Source organism: Artemia sp. Qi Xiang Cuo, chromosome 10 (assembly GCF_049724085.1).
Source record: "Artemia sp. Qi Xiang Cuo chromosome 10, ASM4972408v1, whole genome shotgun sequence".
Classification (NCBI taxonomy): domain Eukaryota; kingdom Metazoa; phylum Arthropoda; class Branchiopoda; order Anostraca; family Artemiidae; genus Artemia; species Artemia sp. Qi Xiang Cuo.
In genome coordinates, this window is record NC_142803.1 from 38,005,779 (window position 1) to 38,028,199 (window position 22,421).

Consider the following 22,421-nt stretch of genomic DNA (forward strand, 5'->3'; position numbering starts at 1 on the left):
ACCCCACACCCCCCTAAATACCCCATCTCCCTTCTCGTAGTATTTCTTTGTCTTTTTTGAGACTCAATTTTTTTATTATTTAAATGCTAAACGGTACTTATGTGTTATATAATACACACTCGAGAACTTGTATCGCGAACTTGAGAAAATACCACGGTGTTTATACCAGACAATTAGCTTCGGTTCGGTGGAAAAATACATTATAGTTATATTTTAATTAAATATTTAGTTGGTAATTTGGTAAGGTTAGGTTAGTTTAAGTTACGTATTTAATATAATGCGCTCTGGGCGGCCCCCCTTAAATAATTCTTTGTTGTAGTTTTCATAATTTTGCTACTAAGGTATTGTATTTTCATCCTATTTTGTTTGATTTCATTAGCATTCACCAAATTTCATTTCTCAAGTGTGTATTATATAACACATAAGTACCTGCTAAACTAGCATTATGCGTGAACACTAGATCTCCTCCCTCGAAAACGGTATATGCTTTTGAGGTGATTTTTATTTAAATCCTCCGAAGAGTTTAAACTTTCTTAAACTTTATTGTATATTTAGCCCCATGTGCGAGACAAACTTTAGAAATTCCACTTTTTAGCCAATAAATAGTTATTTCCTTTTTCATCCGGAATTGTAATCTCATGGGTGAAATCTCCCCAAACCCTCATTTTTTTATTATTATTTAAAATTTATATTTTACTTTTATCGTTATGTAATTATACCTAGGGAAGGGGAATCTTACCATTTACTGCTTATGAATTCGCGGAATTACGGAAGCTAACAGAACTTTTACCTGGAAAAGTCTTACGGAGCTGACTGCAACCACCTCCCCCGAATTGCTAGATTTTGACCATTTTAAAGATTTTCAAAATGGCACAGCCTTAGTAATTCTACTTTTCTGGAAAAGTGCTTATTTTAAAATCCTTTTTGGAATCGTATTCTCTAGCCCGATACTCCCCTGCCCCTACCAAGAGAACCGGCCTATGCATGTGACGTCGGGGTATATTTTCAGACGTGAAAGCTCAAGATATCGACCTAAACTTTAGAAATATAACATTTATTAACTAAAAATTACGTATTTCTGTTTTCACCCGGGGTTGTATTCTCTCGGGAGTAAATCCCCCTCTGCCTAGCATAAGAACCATCCAATGCATGTGATGTCAGGCCATGTTTCTCAAATGTGAATGCTCAAGACGCCAACCTAAACTTTAGATATACCACATTTTTTTTACCCAACTTTTTTTATACCTTTTTTTTTACCCAAACGATATTGAATTTATATTTTCTTTTAACATTTTGCTTTCAACTCCTTTTTACTTAAATAGTAATGAAAACGAAACCCAGCAACAGGCGTAAAAAATCTGAGTACACCTCTACTACAATCTAATCAACTTTTATTTATTTTGTATTGTATTTTGAGACAAGACTTTGAATTTTTGAATACAAGACTTTGACTGTGAATTCAAAATTTTCATTTAAAGGAGGTTGGTGAAAACTTGGTTCAGGTCGGGGGAGAGGGGGTCTATTGCGTCAAAAAAGTGCATATTTGGTTAAGATATATGAACTTTTCATAATTTGACAGTTGTACACCGCATTTACTCTTCTATGTAGTATTTACGTCTGCTTTTGTTTTGTTGTTTTCTTTTCAAAAAATCTAAAGCAAAATTTTTATTTTTAGAAACCTTAAAAGCATTAGGCTACTTTATAATACGTGGGGTATAAGTTAAGATTTATGTTTGAAGGATAATATATGAAAAAAGTCATAATAGCCGAGTGTCGCGTCTCCTTAACTTAAAATTAATTTGAAAAACTTTTTCCACAAGACAAGTTTTTCAAAGAAAAGTAAAGAGCTCCATTAAGCCAAAAATGAGCAGAAATAGAAGTCAAGTAATCTTCCAAGCGTAGAACTACCACAAATCACCATCAACAAGTAAATGAACCTCAAAACGAACACAAATTACAATAAATAGCTGAGTCAAACTCAAAACGAACAAAAATTAACATGAGTAGGAATGATAACCCCCATGCCTTATTAAGAACACAATTATCAAGATTATCACAATTATCAAGAACACAACCAGAACACAATTTGCGCTCTACTGAACTAACAATCCACGGTCATATATTTTTTTATTTTTTTCTCGTTAAAAAAAACAGTAATTAATTCTCACAAACCGTTTGAAAAAAATCTTTGAAGAGTCATACAAAGAACTAAAATGAGCAATAATAAAGTCATGTAAGTCAAACTTAAAACCCAAAGAAAAGACTATTAACTACTAAACTAAAAATAAAATTGAATAACTAAATCAAACTTAAAGCAAACTAAAGAATAAGTAATTACGAGGGGGGGGGGGTGTCACCGCCCCCTACATCCAAAATGTGAAAAATTACATTGAGATTTGTATTTTCTTATACTGGTTGAAAAATTCTTATCAAGTACTTTTTCAATAGTAAAACTACCATGTATTAAATCAACGGAGACCCCCACCCTAATTAAACTGGGATAATACCCCAGACCTAAATACGGCACTACCTCCTGTGTCTATGTGCATTAATGCATGTGTAGTTTTCTACTCACCAAAGGGCTTGCAAAGAACTCGTATTTCCTAAAGTCTTTCCTAAAGATGAAATGATGGCCAGGCACGGGTTCTTTTTTCTCCAGTTCATTATGGACGTCCAAAATGATTTCATGATCTTCTATGGTCCTCTCTTAAACAAAACAAAAAGAATAAATGAAACAAATTGATTCAATAAGGGGTTATAAAGAAATTAAAACCGATTATTTAAACGAACTTTGTCCCTGTGAAACGCTTCAGACTAAACTTTTATGTTTATAAGACGATTGTTGAATAAAGATTACTATCCTAAAACAATATTAACGATTTAACCATTAAGAACGGTTAATATTTCTAGCAATTAATAAAATAGATTAAAATCCTAAATCCTTAACCATTGAATATTAAATATTTTGGTCCTCCTGTACTAAACGTACTCTTTTATATAGTGCTAGTTTGGTTAATGATAAAGAAATGAAATATAATGTGATGAATATATAAAAGTGTAGAAACAAATTTCTGCTATATATTTGCATATTAGGGGGGGGGGGTAAAGTATAGTTTATATCAAATATGTAACCTGACCTAATCTAGGTACCTCCCCCCCCCTAAACCCCAAAAAACAACAGTTTAAATATAGTTCTTGCCTTTGTTTATATCCGCTCAAGGCAGCGTAAAACTGTTTTTCATCACGCGTCTCGGTCTATTTCGTGACTGGTTTGCATTGCAGTATATAAAAGAGTGCGTTTAGAACAGGAGTAATGAATATTAACGAATCTTAAGTGAAGCCTTCAGCGAACATTATCGCAGAATTTAGTGATCATCCTTAAAGTAAAATGTTTTGCTTCCAATGATTTACGGTTACTATGATCTCCTTTGATACATCCGAATTCTTGTACTATTTGTATTGTTGACCCGATACATAACATTCTCCTTAAAAGTGAACCAATAGCTAATGAGGATAATAAAGTTTTACGAAATGCCCAAGGGATAAGATTAAATATAAGACCTAAGAGAGTTGCAGCAGTAGTAGCAAGCAGTAGGATTATTTCGCAACATAATAATTAATTTAATATACATATATATATATATATATATATATATATATATATATATATATATATATATATATATATATATATATATATATATATATATATATATATATATATATATATATATATATATATATATATATATATATATGTATATATATATATGTATATATATATATGTATATAATATATATATATATATATATATATATATATATATATATATATATATATATATATATATATATATATATATATATATATATATATGTATATATATATATATATATATATATATATATATATATATATATATATATATATATATATATATATATATATATATACATATATATCAAACAGTTCGTGGTAACGAACTGTAAGTAAGGAGCGACCCGGCTCAATGGTAACCGAAACTCTAAACAACGGAATTTTGATACCAATAGATACATCAAAAGAATCAGATTTTAATTCTGTAGAGGTTTCAAGCTCCTATCTACAAAAATATAGAATTTTGCATGTTTTGCCAGAAGAAAGACAATATAACCAGGGGGTTATATGGGAGGATCTTTTCATGAAGGAAGTTTTCCTGGGGGAAGGGACATTGCTATGAAGGGGGCGCCGGATTTCCCAGCATTATTTAAAAAAAGATCAGAAATTAATCATAAAAAAAAACAAAAAAAAAAATCAAAAGATTTTTTAGTACTTTCATAAGAGCTATTTATTCTAAGTAACGGCCTTAGTAATTATGGGTCATTTATATATAACTGGTAAAAAATTTGAATTTAAGCGTCAAAAGCAAGGTTTTGACTAGGAGGCATGCCCCCTAATACACCCATTAAAAATATATTAACACAGAAGTTGGTGACGTAAGTTAAATCATAGGTTAATTGTATTAATTTCTAATAAAAACGTTTGTAAATAAAATTAAATAAGTTTCGAGAAAGCCATTTGAACAAAATAAAAGTAAAATTAATCTGCAAATTTTGCTTTAATTATTCGGCCTTTGTGATTAAGAGTTTGTATTAAAGGAGTTTGTATAGAAGTTAAACTTTAGCTTAAAGAGCAAGTTATTGACTTAAAGGTGAACTGCCTAATACGTGTTTGAAAAACATATAAATATTGATGTTCAATACGTAAGTTAATTCGCAAGTTACGTATATTTATTATTAATAAAAGCGTTTGTAAATAAAATCGTACAGGTTTTGAAAAAGCCATTGAACCAAACAAAAGTAAAATTAATATGCACATTTTGTTTCAATTTTTGATCTACGGTGAGCTAAAATCAAAGCTGGCATAAGTTCAAAATAATTACTAAAATAAATAGAAAAAAAAGTTTTTTTTGCCGAAAGCAAGGAGCGACGTTAAAATTTAAAACGAACAGAAATTATTCCGTATATCAAAGGGGCCGTTCCCTCTTCAACGCCTCGCTCTTTACGCCAAAGTGTAAATTTCTCACAAATCAATTTTTTTAAACAATAAAATTTTGTATGTTAATTGCAAATTTTGTCTTAATTAACTTTCACGAAAATGACACCACCAGATTCAGCTTATCAAAGGACATTATTAAAGAAGTTTCAAACTCTTATCTACGAAAATATGGAACTTTCCATTTTTAATGAACTTTAACGAAAATCACAATATCATATCCAGTTTGTCAGATAACCCTATTAAAGAAGTTTCACGCTCCTATCTGCCAAAATTTTGAAATTTATATTTTTTGCTCGAAAAAAGATCACGATGCGTGTTTTTTTCAGGGGTGATTTTTTTAACCAAGTGGTCATAGAATAATGTGAGCGGGCTTATTCAAACAGAAACTAAAAGTTCTAATGCCCTTTCTAATTGACCAAAAAACTGGAGGGCAGATAGACCCCCTGTAAAACTCATTTTTTTCCCAGATTCACTTGATCGAAATTTTGAGATAGACTTTTCGTTCAGCATTCTCGAAAAACGTAAAAACTTTATCTCTATGGATAACTTAACCCCCCCACCGTCCGAAGGGGAAGGGCTACTAGTTTCGAACTTTGCTCATCGCTTACATATAGTATAAGTTATTGCGAAGTACACATATATTTTCCGGGGGGATTTTTTCTGGTAGGGGAGGGGGGCTGTGGGAGGGGCTTACATGGAATTATCTTTCCATGGAGAATTTTTGTATGAGGAAGTGAATTTTTCATGATGGGGATACTAGATTTACCAGCATTATTTAAAAAACGACAAGAAATTAAATTTAAAAAAAAAACGTTTTCTCTACTGAAACTAAGGAAGAACATGAAACTCGGATACTAAAGTAAACTATAGCTTCTATTAGGGGGTTTACTCTGTTGTTAATACCTCGCTCTTTACTCTAAAGTTTTTCTTAGCACTTTCAAGAGAGCTTTTTATTTGAACTAAACGGTATTTGTGATTTTACCGTTATGAGACCAGAGGGGGCCCTAATATCAAACAGTTCGTGATAATGAACTGTAATTTAGGAGCGACCCGGCTCAACGGTAACCGAAACTCTAAAAAACGGAATTTTGATACCAATAGATACATCAAAAGAATCAGATTTTTATGCTAATTTCAAAAATATAAGTTCCATCAAGTTTAGTTTTACTCATCAAAAGTTACGTGCCTGAGAAAATTTGCCTTATTTTCGAAAAAAGGGGGAAAGACCCCTAAAAGTTATAGAACCTTAATGAAAATCACACCATCATATTCAGCGTATCAGAGAACCCTACTGTAGAGGTTTCAAGCTCCTATCTACAAAAATGTGGAATTTTGCATTTTTTGCCAGAAGAAAGATCACGGATCCGTGTTTATTTTTTTTTTTTGTTTTTTTCCCAGGGGTAATCGTATTAACCCAGTGGTCCAAGAATGTCGTAAGAGGGCTCATTCGAACGAAAATTATAATTTCTAGTGCCCTTTTTGAGTGACCAAAAAAATGGGCGGCAACTAGGCCCCCTGCCACGCTCATTATTTTCTCAAAGTCACCCGATCGCAATTTTGAGACAGCTATTTTGTTCAACATTGTTGAGAATCAAAAAAATATGTCTTTTATGATGACTTACTCCCCCACAGTTCCCAGGGGAAGGGCTGCAAGTTATGAACTTTGCCCATTGTTTACATATGGTATTGGTTATTGGGAACTATACAGACATTTTCAGGAAGGATTTTTTTCTGGTGAGGGGGGATGGAGGAGGGGGTTACTTGGAAGATTCTTTCCGTGGAGGATGTTTCCTTGGGGTAAGGGACATTTCTATGAAGGGGGCACCGGATTTCCCAGCATTATTTAAAAAACGATCAGAAATTAAATTTAAAAAAAACAAGTTTTTTCAACTGAAAGTAAGAAGCAACATTAGAACTTAAAACGAACAGAAATTATTACGTATATGAGGGGGTTCGCCCCCAAGTCAATACCTCGCTCTTTAAGCTACAGTTTTTTTTAGTGATTTGAAAAGAGCTATCTATTCTAGTTAAACGGCCTTTGTGATCCAGGGGTTTGTGATTTAAACAGAATTTTAACTTTAGCGCAAAGAGCGTGGTATTGACTAAGGGGAGAACCCTCTCATATACGAACATATACGTAATAAAAAACCATAAAAAAAGCGATATGACTCAATAGTAATCGAAACTTTAAAAAACGGAATTTTCATGTCAATAAATTTACCAAAAGAATGGGCTTATATTGCTGACTGATTCTAAATATATTAATTTTATTAAATTTAGCATTACTCATCAAAGGCTTCCCTACAAGCGACAGAATTTTAATGAAAATCACACCGTCAGATTCAGCGTATCAGAAAATCCTATTACAATGGTTTCAAGCTCATATCTGCAAAAATGTGCAACTTTGTATTTTTTGCCAGAAGTGATCACGGATGCGTGTTTATTATTTTTTTTTTTAAGGAGTAATCGTGCCGACCCCGTGGCCCTACAACATCAAGAGAGAGCTCATTCAAACGGAAATTTAAAGTTATAGTGCCCTTTTCAGTGACCAAAAATGCTGGAGGGTAACTTGGCCCCCTCCCACGCCCCTTTTTTCCCGATTTCGTCTGATTCACAAGGGAACAAATTTTTTTGTACTTTCATCAGAGATATTTATTATAATTAACGGCCTTTGTGAATAAGGAGTCATTCTTATATAATTAGAACACGACTTAAATTTAACCTAAAGAGTGAAATATTGACTAGGGGGCGAAAATCATAACATACGAAATAAAAATATTCGAACATAGAATTTCGTCACATAAGTTAATTTGTAAGATTTATCTAAACCCATCTCATAGAAAGCCATTTAGCAAAAGGAGAGCTAAATTAATATACAAATTTTGTTTTAATTATTTAATGACGGTGAGCCAAAATAAAAGCTGCATTAACTAAAAAACGATCAGAAATTAGATAAAAAAACAAGTTTTTTAAACTGAAAGTAAGGAGCGACATTAAAACTTAAAACAAACAGAAATTATTCCGTATATGAAAGGGTATGTCCCCTCCTCAATGCCTCGCTCTTTACGCTAAAGTTTTTTATTGTTTAAAAAAATTAAGTTGTGGGAAAGTCAAACTTTAGCTTAAAGAGCGAGGCGTTAAGGAGGGGAAATCTCCTTTCATATACGGACTAATTTCTGTTCGGTTTGAGTTTTAATGTCACTCCTTACTTTCAGTTTAAAAAACTTGTTTTTTTATTTAATATATATATATATATATATATATATATATATATATATATATATATATATATATATATATATATATATTATTATTAAAATGCGTAACCTAACCAAGGTACCTTTTTTTCCCCCTAAACCCAAAAAAAAAAAATAATTTAAATACTATAAACACAGAGACAAACCACGCTTTGCGATCCATTTATCTAATGACAGATACTCGTTTGACTGGTATATATATATATTATATATATATATATATATATATATATATATATATATATATATATATATATATATATATATATATTACATATACATATATATATATATATACATTATATATCATATAACTATCTTTATAAGTGAGCAATAATTATAATTTTTTTTTTAAACAGCTCAATGTTTTTTCGAGAAATTTTGTATCCTGCGACATTCTGGCCTAAAAAAAAACGATCTAGATAGGTCAGAAGTTTGAGAAATTCATTAAGAGCCTTAATTTTGGAGAGAAAAAAAGATTCATGTCAATGACGTCATTTTTACCTACATCACTATTGCAATGACGTTGTCACGCTTGTAACATTTATGTGGATAAATTGAAGATTTTCATGCATGGAAAAGTTACATTAAATTGCTTAAAGAGCAAGAAACTGGTAATTGCACAAATATTTGTGTATATTTTAACAAGGGATTACAACAATTCAAAAACCTCAAAATAGAAAAAAAAAAAAGTTTGAAACTTAGTAGACAATCGGTGTTATAAATCAGACATGCTTCAATAATCAAATATCTTTAAAAAGACTGCAGTATGAAAAGACATAGACGTTGGAAGAAAAAGAAGTTTTTGTCCCACCACCTGAACAATTAACAAATCTACGACCTGGACCATCATGTAAGCAGAGACCAATAAGGGCAGCTAAAGCAAAGGGCATTGGTAAATTGTCTGAAGTAACGAAAATCCGAAATGAAGAAGAAACAAAAATGGAGTTAGAATACAAGCGACAGCGATAATCAAAACGTACAAAATAATAGCGATGGAAATACAAATGATGATTCTTTGGAACTACCTGAACTATCAAATGTGATAAGACCAAGAGAATAGCCCGAACAGATTAAATTCACAATGGGTGAAAATCAGCAACCTGGACTATCAAATGAGACAAGACCCTAAAAATGAAAATGTACAAGTGTTATAAAGGATAATTCGTTGGAAGAAAAAGAAGTTTTTTTCCCACCACCTGAATAATTAACTAATCTACAACCTGGACCATCATGTAAAACTAGACCAAAAAGGGCAGCTCAATCAAAATGCATTGGCAAATTGTCTGAACTATGAAAATCCAAAATGAAGAAGTACGAAAAATGGGGTTAGAAGATCAGCGAGAATCAAAACGTGTCAAAATTGAAAATGATAGTTATGATCATTGGGTTTGGGATTTTGACATAAATAAGGTCATCAATGCTTACCATGCCTTTGTTATATAAAAAAAAACAAGGGTTCAGCGATATGTATTTCATAATGACAAAAGACAAGCCGGGGCAAAAGGCGACGTTCAACATTTTATAAAAGCTCCAAGCGATGAAATAGAAATAAAGACAATGTAATTTATAAGGACGTTAGGCAAGAACTGATACTGCATCAGACTCTGTAAAAAAAACAAAGGTTCGGCGTTATGTTTTTCATAATGACAATAGACAAGACAAGGCAAAAGTTAAAGGTCATATAACAAAAAAAAAAAAAAATTACAAAGGCGATAATTCTAATTTAGGGTAATTTAAAATATTTAAGAAGTTGCCTGATGATAATGAAGCACAGATACATGTGATCAAAAAACTAGTGAAATTGAGAATCGCAACAGATAAATAGACAGGTGTGGAAAACACGACAGCGAGAATCACATTGAATTGTAAACGAAATGTTGAAAAAACTTATTTGTTATCTATAACATCTTAAGAAACTAAATGAGAAGACGTATGAATCTAAACTACTTAATCAAAAGGCATGGAAAAAACTTTCTGAGGCAAATATAAACGAAAACGGACAATGAAATCTACGGTTGGAAATCAAGGAACAGCGATGACTGGCCACACAAACAATCTGCATAGGTCAGGACTTTAAGGAAAAAATTGTTTTTTACCTAGGGAGGTTGTAACGAACCTGTGGTGAAGTCATGACATCAAGAAGAGGCTCAAGTCTGCGGTTAGAAGACAAGCGACAATCAGAATCCACATATAGAAGCCTGCCGCGTGCCATGTGCGGAGCTCTCGCGGCGAAGCCACCGGGCTTCCGGTTCTATATATATATATATATATATATAAATATATATATATATATATATATATATATATATAAATATATATATATATATATATATATATATATATATATATATATATATATATATATATATATATATATATATATATATATATATATATAATATGTACTATCTGTAACACAAGTGCCATATTATATAGGGAAGATGCTTAAGAAACTAGTCAAACGGGTTTCTTTCAATAGAATATTGGATTGGAAACCGTGGTTTGTCATTGCGTTTACAAAATTTAAATTATTGTTTTTTGTGGTTCAGGGGGGAAAAAGGTAAATAGGTTGGGTTAGGTTAGGTTACGTATTTAATATATGCTATGCTTTACCCCCCCCCCCCCCTAATCCGCAAATATATAGCCGAAATTTGTTTCTAAACTATTATATTTTTATCCTTTTGTTTTATTCATAATATATAATATTATCAGTTCAGTTTATCTCATTTTAATAAAACTAAACAGGCAAATTCTAGTTTTAAAGTTTACTTAGTCACCAGTTTTCTATTCCTTCGAACAAAACACAAATATCAAACAGTTCGTGGTAACGAACTGTAAGTAAGGAACGACCCGGCTCAATAGTAACTGAAACTCTAAAAACGGAACTTTGATACCAATACATACATCAAAAGAATCAGATTTTTATGCTGATTTCTAACATATAAGTTTCATCAAGTTTAGTTCTACCCATCAAAAGCTAAGCGCCTGAGAATATTTGCCTTATTTTCGAAAAAAGGAGGAAACACCCCCTAGAAGTCATAGAACCTTAATGAAAATCACACCATCAGATTCAGCGTATCAGAGAACCCTACCGTAGAGGTTTCAAGCTCCTATCAGCAAAAATATGGAATTTTGTATTTTTGCCAGAAGAAACATCACGGATGCGTGTTCGTTTTTTTGTTCTTTTCCCAAGGGTGATCGTATCGACCCAGTGGCCCTAGGATATCGTGGGAGAGCTCATACGAACGGAAATTAAAAGTTATAGTGCCCTTTTTAAGTGACCAAAAAACGGAGGGCAACTAGACCCCCTCCCACGCTCATTTTTTTCCCAAAGCCACCCGATCAAAATTTCGAGATATCCATTTTGTTCAGCATGGTCGAAAAATATAATAACTATGTCTTTGAGGATGACTAATCCCTCACAGTCCCCGGGGGAAGGGCTGCAAGTTATGAACTTTGCCCAATGTTTACATATAGTATTGGTTATTGGGAAGTATACAGACGTTTTCAGGGGGGAATTCTTTTCTGGTAGTGGGGGAGGGGGGGGTCGAGGGTTACGTGGGAGGATCTTTGCATGGAGGAAGCTTTCATGGGGGAAGGGACATTGCTATGAAGGGGGCGCCGGATTTCCCGGCATTATTAAAAAAAAAAAACGATCAGAAATTAAATTAAAAAAAAAAGCTTTTAAACTGAAAGTAAGGAGCAACATCAAAAATTAAAACGAACATTAATATGCAAATTTCGTTTTAATTATTCATAGTACGGTGAGCCAAAATCAAAACTTGCATTAATTCAAAAACGTTCAGAAATTAAATAAAAGAAACAAGTTTTTTTTAACTGAAAGTAAGAAGCGACACTAAAACTTAAAACGAACAGAAATTATTCTATATATGAAAGGGGCTGTCCCTCCTCAACGTTTCGCTCTTTACGCTAAAGTTTGACTCTTTCTCACAACTCTATTTTTTTAAACAATAAAAACTTTAGCGTATAGAGCGAGGCGTTGAGGATGGGACATCCCCTTTCTTATACAGAATAATTTCTGTTCGTTTTAAGTTTTAATGTCTTTCCTTACTTTCAGTTTAAAAAAACGTGTTTTTTCTTTTTATTTAATTAAAAGAAAAGTGCTAAAAAATAATATTTTATGGTAGTAGAATTAACTTAACCCGCAAATGTATTTATTCTCAGAAACAGGATGTCGTCTCGAGTCAATTATCGTATTTTTTTTTATTTTTTTTTTTTTTTTTTTTTTTTGGTGAAGCCAAAACGACACGTGTTCAAATATATTTTGTTTTCTATTCAGTAGTGTCTGTTTTACTGAAAACAAAACTGTTTGCTTCGAAAGTTTCCACCTGACGCATTAAAACTACAATGATTGTCGCAAATATACGTATTTCATAACAAAAAGGTGTATTCTATGGATTAACATCACGGAATAGTTTCGTTGGGGTTTGATTAATGGGTTGGAAAATGGGATTTGATTGCATTTATTTTTTGTCATTAGGCACCCCGTGGTTATAAAATGCGAACCCTAAAGAATTATAGCCCTTAGAATTATAGCCCTTAGGAAGGTGCGCTAGCGGCTCCCAGGACAGGCTTATCTCATTATCCGCAGTCATCACTATTACCGTATTCCCTAACACAAAGAAAAACAGGGGTTACTGTCAAGGGAATTTCACACGTCCCTAGATATTGACAAGAGCTAAATGAAGTCCCGATTCCTAGTTGCTATTAATCCTTTGATTGTGAAATATAAGCCTTTCACCCCGATGGAAACACAATACAAATTACCTTCGAACACCAGATGGATATTTCTTTTCACAACGACTCTACAGAAAAGCAGTATGTCTGTGAGCGGCGAAAGAGAAACAAAGATAGAATTATGATTAACGCGTAGGGTTAATCAATAATCAATTAAAAAATTAACTGAATTTCATTGAGAAAAGGGAGGTGCAATGTAATTCCTAGAGTTTGTAGTGTATAATCCTATCTAAATAAAGCAAGGGTGTTTTTTTCGACGAAACTGACCAGACATGACGGGAAAAAAACAACAGAATAAACCAACGGGATTAGGGCGATATCGAGTTTTTTTCTACATTGGCCTACTCCCATTGGTTTTGTTCATTTAGATGGAATTTTGCTTCGCATTAGTCCAAACACTCCCTGCATAAAAGAAGTTTTGGGCAAGGCCGTATCCAGGATTTTTGCTCAGGGTGCGGGGGGGGGATCAAAATAACTTCAAAAATGCGTCAAACATTTGTTTACATGCATTTTGGTTTCGTTTTTACGAGTCTGACAAAAATTTCGGGAAGGAGGGTTTCAAACCCAGCAGCCAATCCTTGAAGAAAACACTGCGACTAAAACTGCAATGTAGCGGTCTGAAGCAAAACAAATTAATAACATATATTATAAAAGGTATTTGATTTTCATCAAAGCTAATAATTAAGTATTCAAAGCCGTTCACAGGGGGGGGGGGGGGTCAGCTGCCTCGGGTGATGCATCTGGGAGGCGCCACCGCTAAGGGGGTGCCTTTTTTAAATCAAATTTGTCACTTTGATTCGGCTTTTTTTGCTTACATTTGAGTAGGGAGGAGTGTTATAACTAATTTTTCCCCGGGTGCCACCCATCCTAGGAACGGCTCTGTAAGCATTTGAAGATACTAATCACAAATACGAGGTTAAAACTTCAACACGGTGTTTTCCTTCACTGCAATGTGAGCAAGACGAAGTGAGTAGCGTACAGGTTTCGCAAAGGGCTGTAAACTTTGGAAATAGGTTTTTCTTGCTTAAAACCAATAATTAATATTCTAAATATATGTCGGAGATTCGTATGTGTAATTCTTCCCATGGTCACTTGAGCCCGGAATGAACCCATTATCTAAAATGCAAACATTGCAAATTGTCAACAATCCACAACCCCACTTCTCAGAAATTCTCTTTATCAGTTCTGTCAAGTGGCCAGATGTGTATCCGAATGTGGGTACCAATTTGGATTAGTTAAGTCAGTTCGAATTCTGTATCTGTCCTAGCCATATGTACCTTCACTGTATTATATGTATAAATAAACGTTTTATACTCTGAACACAGACTATGTGATGGTTAGAGGTTCTAGGCATCCTCCACCGGTAGAACCCAGAAAATAGGCCAACGCTACCATAAGGCCATAAAGAGAAGAAGTCTCACTGTACAGAGAAATAGACAATTCACAGAGAGGTGAACAAAAAAAATTTACAAAGTGGTGGCAGCGGTTTTTGCCGGACGGGATTGCAGTTAACATTTTCTTTTGAGGCCCGTCACCTACAAGATTGCAGTAAACATTTTATTTTGAGGCCCGTCACCTACAGTGTCGTCGTTCCAACTTCAGTTCCAGGTTCCAGTTCAGATCTACTTCAGTTCCAGGTTCCAGCTTCAGTTCCAGGTCTAAGTTCATTTCTAAGTTCCAGGTTCCAGTTCAGTTCTAGGTTCCAGTTCAGTTCCAGGTTCCAGGTTCCCGCTCCAATTTCAGGTTCCCGCTCCAGATTCCAGTTTTTGAAAAAAAAAGTGAAGAACGTCGAAGGACAATTTAAGAAAGTAAGTCATGCATTTTAAGTTCGCACGAGAGTAGGAAATCTGTTAGGAGTGTTGAATAACGATTTTTCCTTGTTTTTAGAGCGTTGACTTAATTAATTTGTTTTAATAATTCTTTTTTTCTCTCGTTTAAAATGAGCGCAATTCCAATTTTAGATCCTTCAGATCCTGAATTTAATAAGGATAGTGCTTAATCCTTTTTCAAAGAAATAAGAAGTATAGGTTTTAATATCCTTTTGAATTTTGATTCTTCAAGTCGGGATTATAATCCCACTTTAATCGTAAAATTTTTGACTACTGTGGGTAATTTAATGGCCAAAGAAAATGCCACGGAAAGAAGTAGTGTAAATATGGGGGATAATTCTGAGGATGATATAACAGATAAACCTATGGAGGATAAGAGCAACGAAAATCTGAATCAAAGAGTAATTGGGTCAGTAATGGATCCCCTGGGAAATATTCCAGTTATTGAAAATGCAATTGGTGAAGAAAAGCAGGAATTTTTTCAGCAACCGTAGATGCTGAATCTCGTTGGACAGGAAAGAATGAAGGACTTCGTCAGAACTGGCCTGACGTAAAACGTGACTAGGGGGATAGGTAGATTTTTTTAATGCAGGATATAGGGGTCATATTAGGAATTTAAGCAGAAATTTTAGGACAAAAAAAAATTATAACGAGAAACTGAGAATTTTTTATAAGGCATTGATCTAGAAAGGTGCATTATCAAGAGAGACGAGAAATTTATTATAAGGAACCGACGTAATGAGGCGTTGTGTCGAGAGAGAGGAGGCTGGTGAAGGGGCGAACTATGGTTGACCGAGGGACCAGATAACTGAAAATTTATTAGGAACCAACGTAATGAGGCGTTGTGTCGAGAGAGATTAGGCTGGTGAAGGGGCGGACGACGGTCGACCAACGAATCAGCGGTTAACGGGTACAGAAGATCCTGACAAAGGAAGGTCTGAGCGGTGAATGGGTTCAGAGGATCCTGGGACAGGAAGGTCTGAGCTCCCATGGGCGAAGTGAGAGGGAGGCGGTGGATCACCGAACCTCGAAAACTCTGCAGGGGTCATACCATGGAAAATGGTCGACAGGACGGAAAAGAGCGTGCCAGACGTCGACAGAGCGGAAAAGTGGTCAGTGGCAGAAAGGCACATAGTCGACATGGTGGACAAGATGTCCGTGCCAGGAGTCGACAGGGCGGTAGAGAGTTCCGTGGCAGATTGGCACAGAGTCTACAGGGCGGAAAAGAGGTCCGTGACAGAATTCTACAGGGTGGAAAAGAGTTCCGTGCCAGGGGGAGTGACAAATAATAATTTTGTGTCTTAGCTGTTGAAAATTTTTGACGGCCTGTTTCTGAAGGACGGTGTTCTTTATTGTTATCCGCTAGGAGGCGTTGGCAAGGACCAAGGGTACCCTAGAACAGCTAAAATAGTCTTGCCAAGTGTCCTGGTAGATTCGGCAATAAAACTGGCTCATGATCACTTACTCATTGGTGGTCACATGTCTATGGAGAAGACATTAGATCGAGTGAGCCGTATCTTTGTATTTGATAGAATGGGTGCAAAAGTTCGAGAGTATTGCGAGAACTGTAATTTGTGCTTGCGTAGGAATAAAATGCATCAGAACGTCAAACCTACGTTAGAAAAAAATGAAGAACCGAAATACCCAGTCCGTGTGTTCTCGGTGGACTCTGCTGGTCCCATGGGGGGCGCATTATTTGGGCCTACTGAAAACGGAAATTTTCATATGTTAGTTGGCGTTGACCATTTTTCAAAATTTTGTATCCTGAAAGCTGTGCCGAAGATAACAGCAGAAGCTATGTGTAATTTTCTTTGCGAGTCAGTGATAGCATATTTTGGTCTTTTTGAAGTTTTGATCACTGATTCCCATCAGTCTTTCCGTTCAAATCCCATTTCACAGATGTGTGAAAAATTAAACATCATTTTTTGTCAAGTTATAATCCTCAATCGAATGGGTTATGTGAGAATAGTATGAAGGTGACCAAATCCGTAATAGAATCTTATTGTCAGGATCATACCAATTCTTGGGACGCTTATTTTCCTCTCGTTCAGAATGTATTAAATTCTACTATATCTTAAAAAACTAAATATTCACCCCATCAGGTAATTTTTGTTAGGCAGCTTCTTTTATATTTGGATATTCAACTATAATTTCCTTCAATTGACTGTTTTGACAGTTATGAGGATTATATGGTTAATTTAGTTAGGAATTTATTCACGATTTACAGGATTTGTGATGAACAAATGGGAAAACAGAGAAAATCTCAAAGATTACAATATGATAAAAATGCCGTAGTACTACCAGTTCTTCGAGAAGGGGACTTAGTTAATGACCAAGTCAATGTTTGAAATCCAAGAGAAATCAAGTGTTTAAAGCCAAAGTTTCATGTGCCATATAAAGTTTTAGAACTTTTAAAAGATTCCCCGTTGCTGTTCCAAGAACTTTCAGGGACTTCTGGAAGAAGGACAGTGAACGGTCGTCTGATAAATCCTATAAAGGATTCAGAAACTTTCTTACGTTTAAATCCTATTTTTCAGGAGAAAATTGATATGATTAATAAATCTAATATTGCTAATAGTAGAGTAAAATCTAAAGACGAAGAGAAAAGCAGCAACGGTTATAGCTTACGTCAACGTCCGGGTGAGAAACTTTTGGTTGTTCAAAATTGTCTTGAGCAACCAATAATAACAAATAAATCAATATCGGAAGAATCAAGAATCGTAGAATTGGAGCTAGAGAATCGTGGGCATAGGAGAATCGATTCAACATCATCTGTATACCAGCTTCCAGTGGAGATTCCAGTAGTAACTTCAGAAATAATGGAGGATAGCTCCGTTTCTAGCGAACAACATGAGGTTCAAATGGAACCTAGTCTAGTTAGTGTAGAAGTAGATAAAGGGGAAATAGAGGTTAAGGCAGGCTCGAGTGGAGAATCAAGTAGTCTTAGGAGAAGCAATAGGAAAACAAGAAATAAACCTCCAGATTATTATAGAGAGTATTGAAACAATTGTAGAGAGATAAGTAGAGTAAAATGATTGTAGAGATCAGCATGTTATTGCAGTACAAACGGTGTTGGGAATCGATGTTAAGTCAAAATGAGGATGTAGCTGGTTTTTATGCTGATTAACTGGACAGGAGAAATGCTTTCTTTGAAATAGGAAAAATAGAAAGATAAAAATGACAAGCGAAAGAGTTTTAACCAACCTTTTTCAAATAATGTATTTACTTCCTTTTGATATATTATGTATATTAAAATAACCGAATAATTTGGAAAAAAAAAGAAGTACAGCTTTGGAAAAAGGAAAGTAAAAGAAAATCTCAGTGTGTTTCTGTCAAAGATTATAATTTTTTGTTCTAGGGGTCTGTTCAAATTTAAATTCTTTTAAAAGATATTCTGACGATATGCAAATTTTTATATTAGGTGTAGCTATGCGAATTCTATGCGAACTTAGCATGCCAATACAAAGTGATATGAAAGTGCCAATTGGGAAAATATTTTCTTGTGTCTTGTTGATTCAGTTTTAGTGTCAGTATTTATTTTATGCTCTTGTAAAATGTACCTTTGTTTGTACCATTGTTTGAGGATAGAATATCGTTTTTTTTTGGAAAAAAAAAGATTTTGAAAACCCCGGGAAAAATCTGTAAACTTTGGAAATAGGTTTTTCTTGCTTAAAACTAATAATTAAGATTCGAAATGTATGTCGGAGATTCGTATGTGTAATTTTTCCCATGGTCACTTGAGCCCGGAATGAACCCATTTTCTAAAATGCAAACATTGCAAATTGTCAACAATCCACAACCCCACTTCTTAGAAATTCTCTTTATCAGATGTTTACAGTTCTGTCAAGTGGCCAGATGTGTATCCGAATGTGGGTACCAATTTGGATTAGTTAAGTCAGTTCGAATTCTGTATCTGTCCTAGCCATATGTACCTTCACTGTATTATATGTATAAATAAACGTTTTATACTCTGAACACAGACTATGTGATGGTTAGAGGTTCTAGGCATCCTCCACCGGTAGAACCCAGATAATAGGCCAACGCTACCATAAGGCCATAAAGAGAAGAAGTCTCACTGTACAGAGAAATAGACAATTCACAGAGAAGTGAACAAAGAAACTTTACAGGGCTTCCAATTGGAGAATTACCCAAATGAGCAGCTGCCCATCCTCCACTGGCTGGTGCACAGCCATAAGATCGTTCCACCACGCCTAGTTCCATGACGCAAAGTCACGTTCTGTTCAAGCACACTAAACTGCACGTCTGTTCACGTTCAAACAAACTAAACTGCATACCGCCACGCCCTGTTCCACACGTTATTTCACGCCACCCCAGTACCTTATGAAAACTGGGAAGAGGTCAAAACCATAATTTAGAAAAATGAATTTTAATCAGAAACGATCGAAATACATAAAAAATATTCCTCTGATTCATGCAGCCCAAGAAGGAAGGTAAACAATCCTGAAAATATCAGATTTGGGTAAAGAGGCTTCGTGGATAAATTTTAAAGTGGATACCCAACGGTGTCCACATTGACATGTTTATAGAAAGTTCATTTAATTTTTTTTCTATTGAGGATAAGTACATTTGTGATTTTTTTATATTACAGCCGACAAAAATTTTGTAAGGTAAGGCTTATTTTGCAAGAAAGAGTTAAGAAATATTTAAGAATTTCATTGTAAATCAATGTATGAGGATGGTAGTGGTCTCTTTAGCTTGCTTTAATACTGAATTAGGTTTAAAGATTTTTTTTTCCTTTTTTTAAGGGACTTGAATTATACGATAGGTTAACTAAAGGCAAGGAAGCAGATACAATAAAAAGCAACGATTTCCTGTGGCTACTCTTTTACACATGGCTCTGATTCGTAAATGGTTCACCTTTTTGTCGCAAGAGAAACAAAAAAAATACTTGTGTATTATCCAGAACACACTCAGGAACTTCGCTCTGTTAGATTTGAGAAAAACAGGTTTGTCTGTCTGCAATCGGTTATAATCAGCTTAGTCTTAGTGAGAAAAACTATGATTTACATAATTTTAATTAAATATTTAATATATAGGGGTGGTTAGCTATTTAAAGTAATGCGTTCTGGGCGGCCTGCTTTCCGTAATTTTCTGTAGTAGTTTGCATAATTTTGTTAATAAAGTATTATATTTTCATCATATTTCGGTATATTTCATTAGGCTTTACCTATCTCTACTTCTTGAGTGATAGTACACAAGTACCAAAAAAAAACTAAAAAAAACACGTGTCCTAGCGACCAGGTCTAGGGACTGCTCAAAAACCAGAAATCCATGTCCTCAAGAACTTTCCCCTGTTAGATCTGAGAAAAACAGGTTTGTCTATCTGCAATCGCTTATAATCAGCGTAGTCTTATTGAGAAAAACTATGATTTATGTATATTTTAATTAAATATTTAATATATGGGGGTGGTTAGGCAAGGTATTTAATGTATTTCGTTCTGGGCGGCCTGCTCTCCGTAATTCTTTATAGCAGTTTCCATAATTTTGTTACTAGTCTTATATTTTCATCATATTTTGGTATATTTCTTTATGATTTACCTAACTTCACTTCTTGTGTGTGTTCTGGATAATACACAAGTACCAAAAAAAAATACTCAAAACGACACGTGTCCTAGAGACCAAGCCTTGGGACTGCTCAGAAACCAGAAACCATACCATGGCCAATTTTGGCTAGAATCCTGGTTTCTTCAGCTTTCGAAGGAAACAACAAATTACAAGTCAGGGATTTTACAACCATATTATCTAATAGCATGCCAACATGTTGAGTAAATATTTGACAGTTATTCAGATCCGAATATCTGAAAATATGTGTACTTTTCAATTTCCCATATTTTAGCACCTTCGGAAGAGGATACATATTAATCTACTCGAATATCATAGTTTAATTTTGCAGTTCAAAACGATAAATGGTCTTGTGCACCACAACGTGTTTTTGTGTAGTTGCTACCCTGCACAGCGGCCTTTACCATACTTATATTTTCTGGGGATGAGGTTCGTCATCTTCTGGAAATTTTGCAGCCTCATAGGGACACTGATATAAAGCAAGGGGCGGCCCCCCATCTATATATATATCTATATATATATATCTCTATATATATATATATATATATATATATATATATATATATATATATATATATATTACTGGTCAAGAAAGCGGTAAACACGCCATATATTATATAGGGAAGATGCATACGAAACTAGTCAAACGGTTTTTTTTAATAGAGAATTAGATTGCAAACCGTGGTTTGTCACTGCGTTTACAATATTTAAACTTTTTTTTTGAGGAGGGGTGGGGGGTTAGAGGGGTAAGGTACCTAGGTTAAGATACGCATTTAATATATGCTATGCTTTACCCCCCCCCCCCCTAATTTGCAAATACACAGCCGAAATTTGTTTCTGAAGTATTATATTTTTATCTTATTTTGTTTATTGTCATTAGCATTAACGAAACTTCACTTATCGCGTGTTTATTATATAAATTTTTTAAAATATATCAAATATATATAAAAAAAAATTTCAATAGAACTTCAATTGAACATTTTAAGCCTCAAAATAACTTCCTTCTGAAGCTACGCAGCGCTGGAGACGGTTCTTCCCCTCCTAATAGCACTGCTGGAACTGTTTTGAAGGTTTTCAACTTGAATGTTTTCGACTGCCTCAAAATTAGTTCTTATGGGGTTTCCATGTTTGGGGAGAGAAAAGTCTCAAGGAATCAAATCAAGCAAATAAGGGGGTTTAGGAGCCACACGAATGTTTATACTGGGTAAAAACTCGTTTGTTGAAATTGTTGCGTGAGAAGGAGCACTATCGTGCCAAGGTTGCCATCTGTGGCACGGAAGTGCTAAACGTAGCACTATTTCATCATATGTATCACTACAGCAAGTACTACATTGAGTGTAGTACTTTTTTCCTTATACATGACCAAATTGTAGCACTTTCACGCTACAATTTTTTCTTTTTGTCTTAAACGAAATAATAAGAACTTTGAAAAAGAGCGAAGCATAATTTAAAAAAGGCGCGAACCACCTTTTTGCTGAATTTGTTTCGAACGATTGGCACGAAGTTCGATACACCTAGACATGGGTCCTAAAAAAAACTTTCAATAGTAAGATATTTTTTTTTTAGTTACAGTTACAGGAGACCTACACAGCACTACGCAAGTGTGTACTTTGGTACACACCTATGGGCCTAGGCTTAAGTTTCCAAATCTCTATATAATAAAAGAAATAAAAATTGCGTTGTAAGGAAGCTGCTTGGATCTCAGGCAGTAAGAAATACAGCCTTTTTTCTAATTCAAAAGAGTTTCATTTAACACGACGGTAATTTAAAATGAATTGTCACTAAGTCAAGCAAGATTATGATTTTGATCTCTATCCTTTAAAAGATGCTAGTTAGCTGAAACGTTCTGTTGAAACTTTCAGGACATGCTTAGGAGGATGTTGAACTAATCAAAATTGCGGTACTTATATGTTAGACAGTACACACTCGAGAATCGGGATCTATAAAATCAGA

The 22,421-nt window shown here is 34.3% G+C and overlaps 1 protein-coding gene across 1 annotated transcript in view; it reads right to left on the reverse strand.

Annotated features, from left to right (window-relative positions):
- Positions 1–22,421, reverse strand: part of pico (ras-associated and pleckstrin homology domains-containing protein pico) — a 196,825-nt gene that overhangs the window by 113,506 nt on the left and 60,898 nt on the right. Inside the window, exon 4 of the mRNA XM_089096227.1 lies at positions 2,576–2,706. Within this exon, the coding sequence (XP_088952353.1) occupies positions 2,576–2,706 (131 nt within the window). The remainder of the gene's footprint in view (positions 1–2,575; positions 2,707–22,421) is intronic.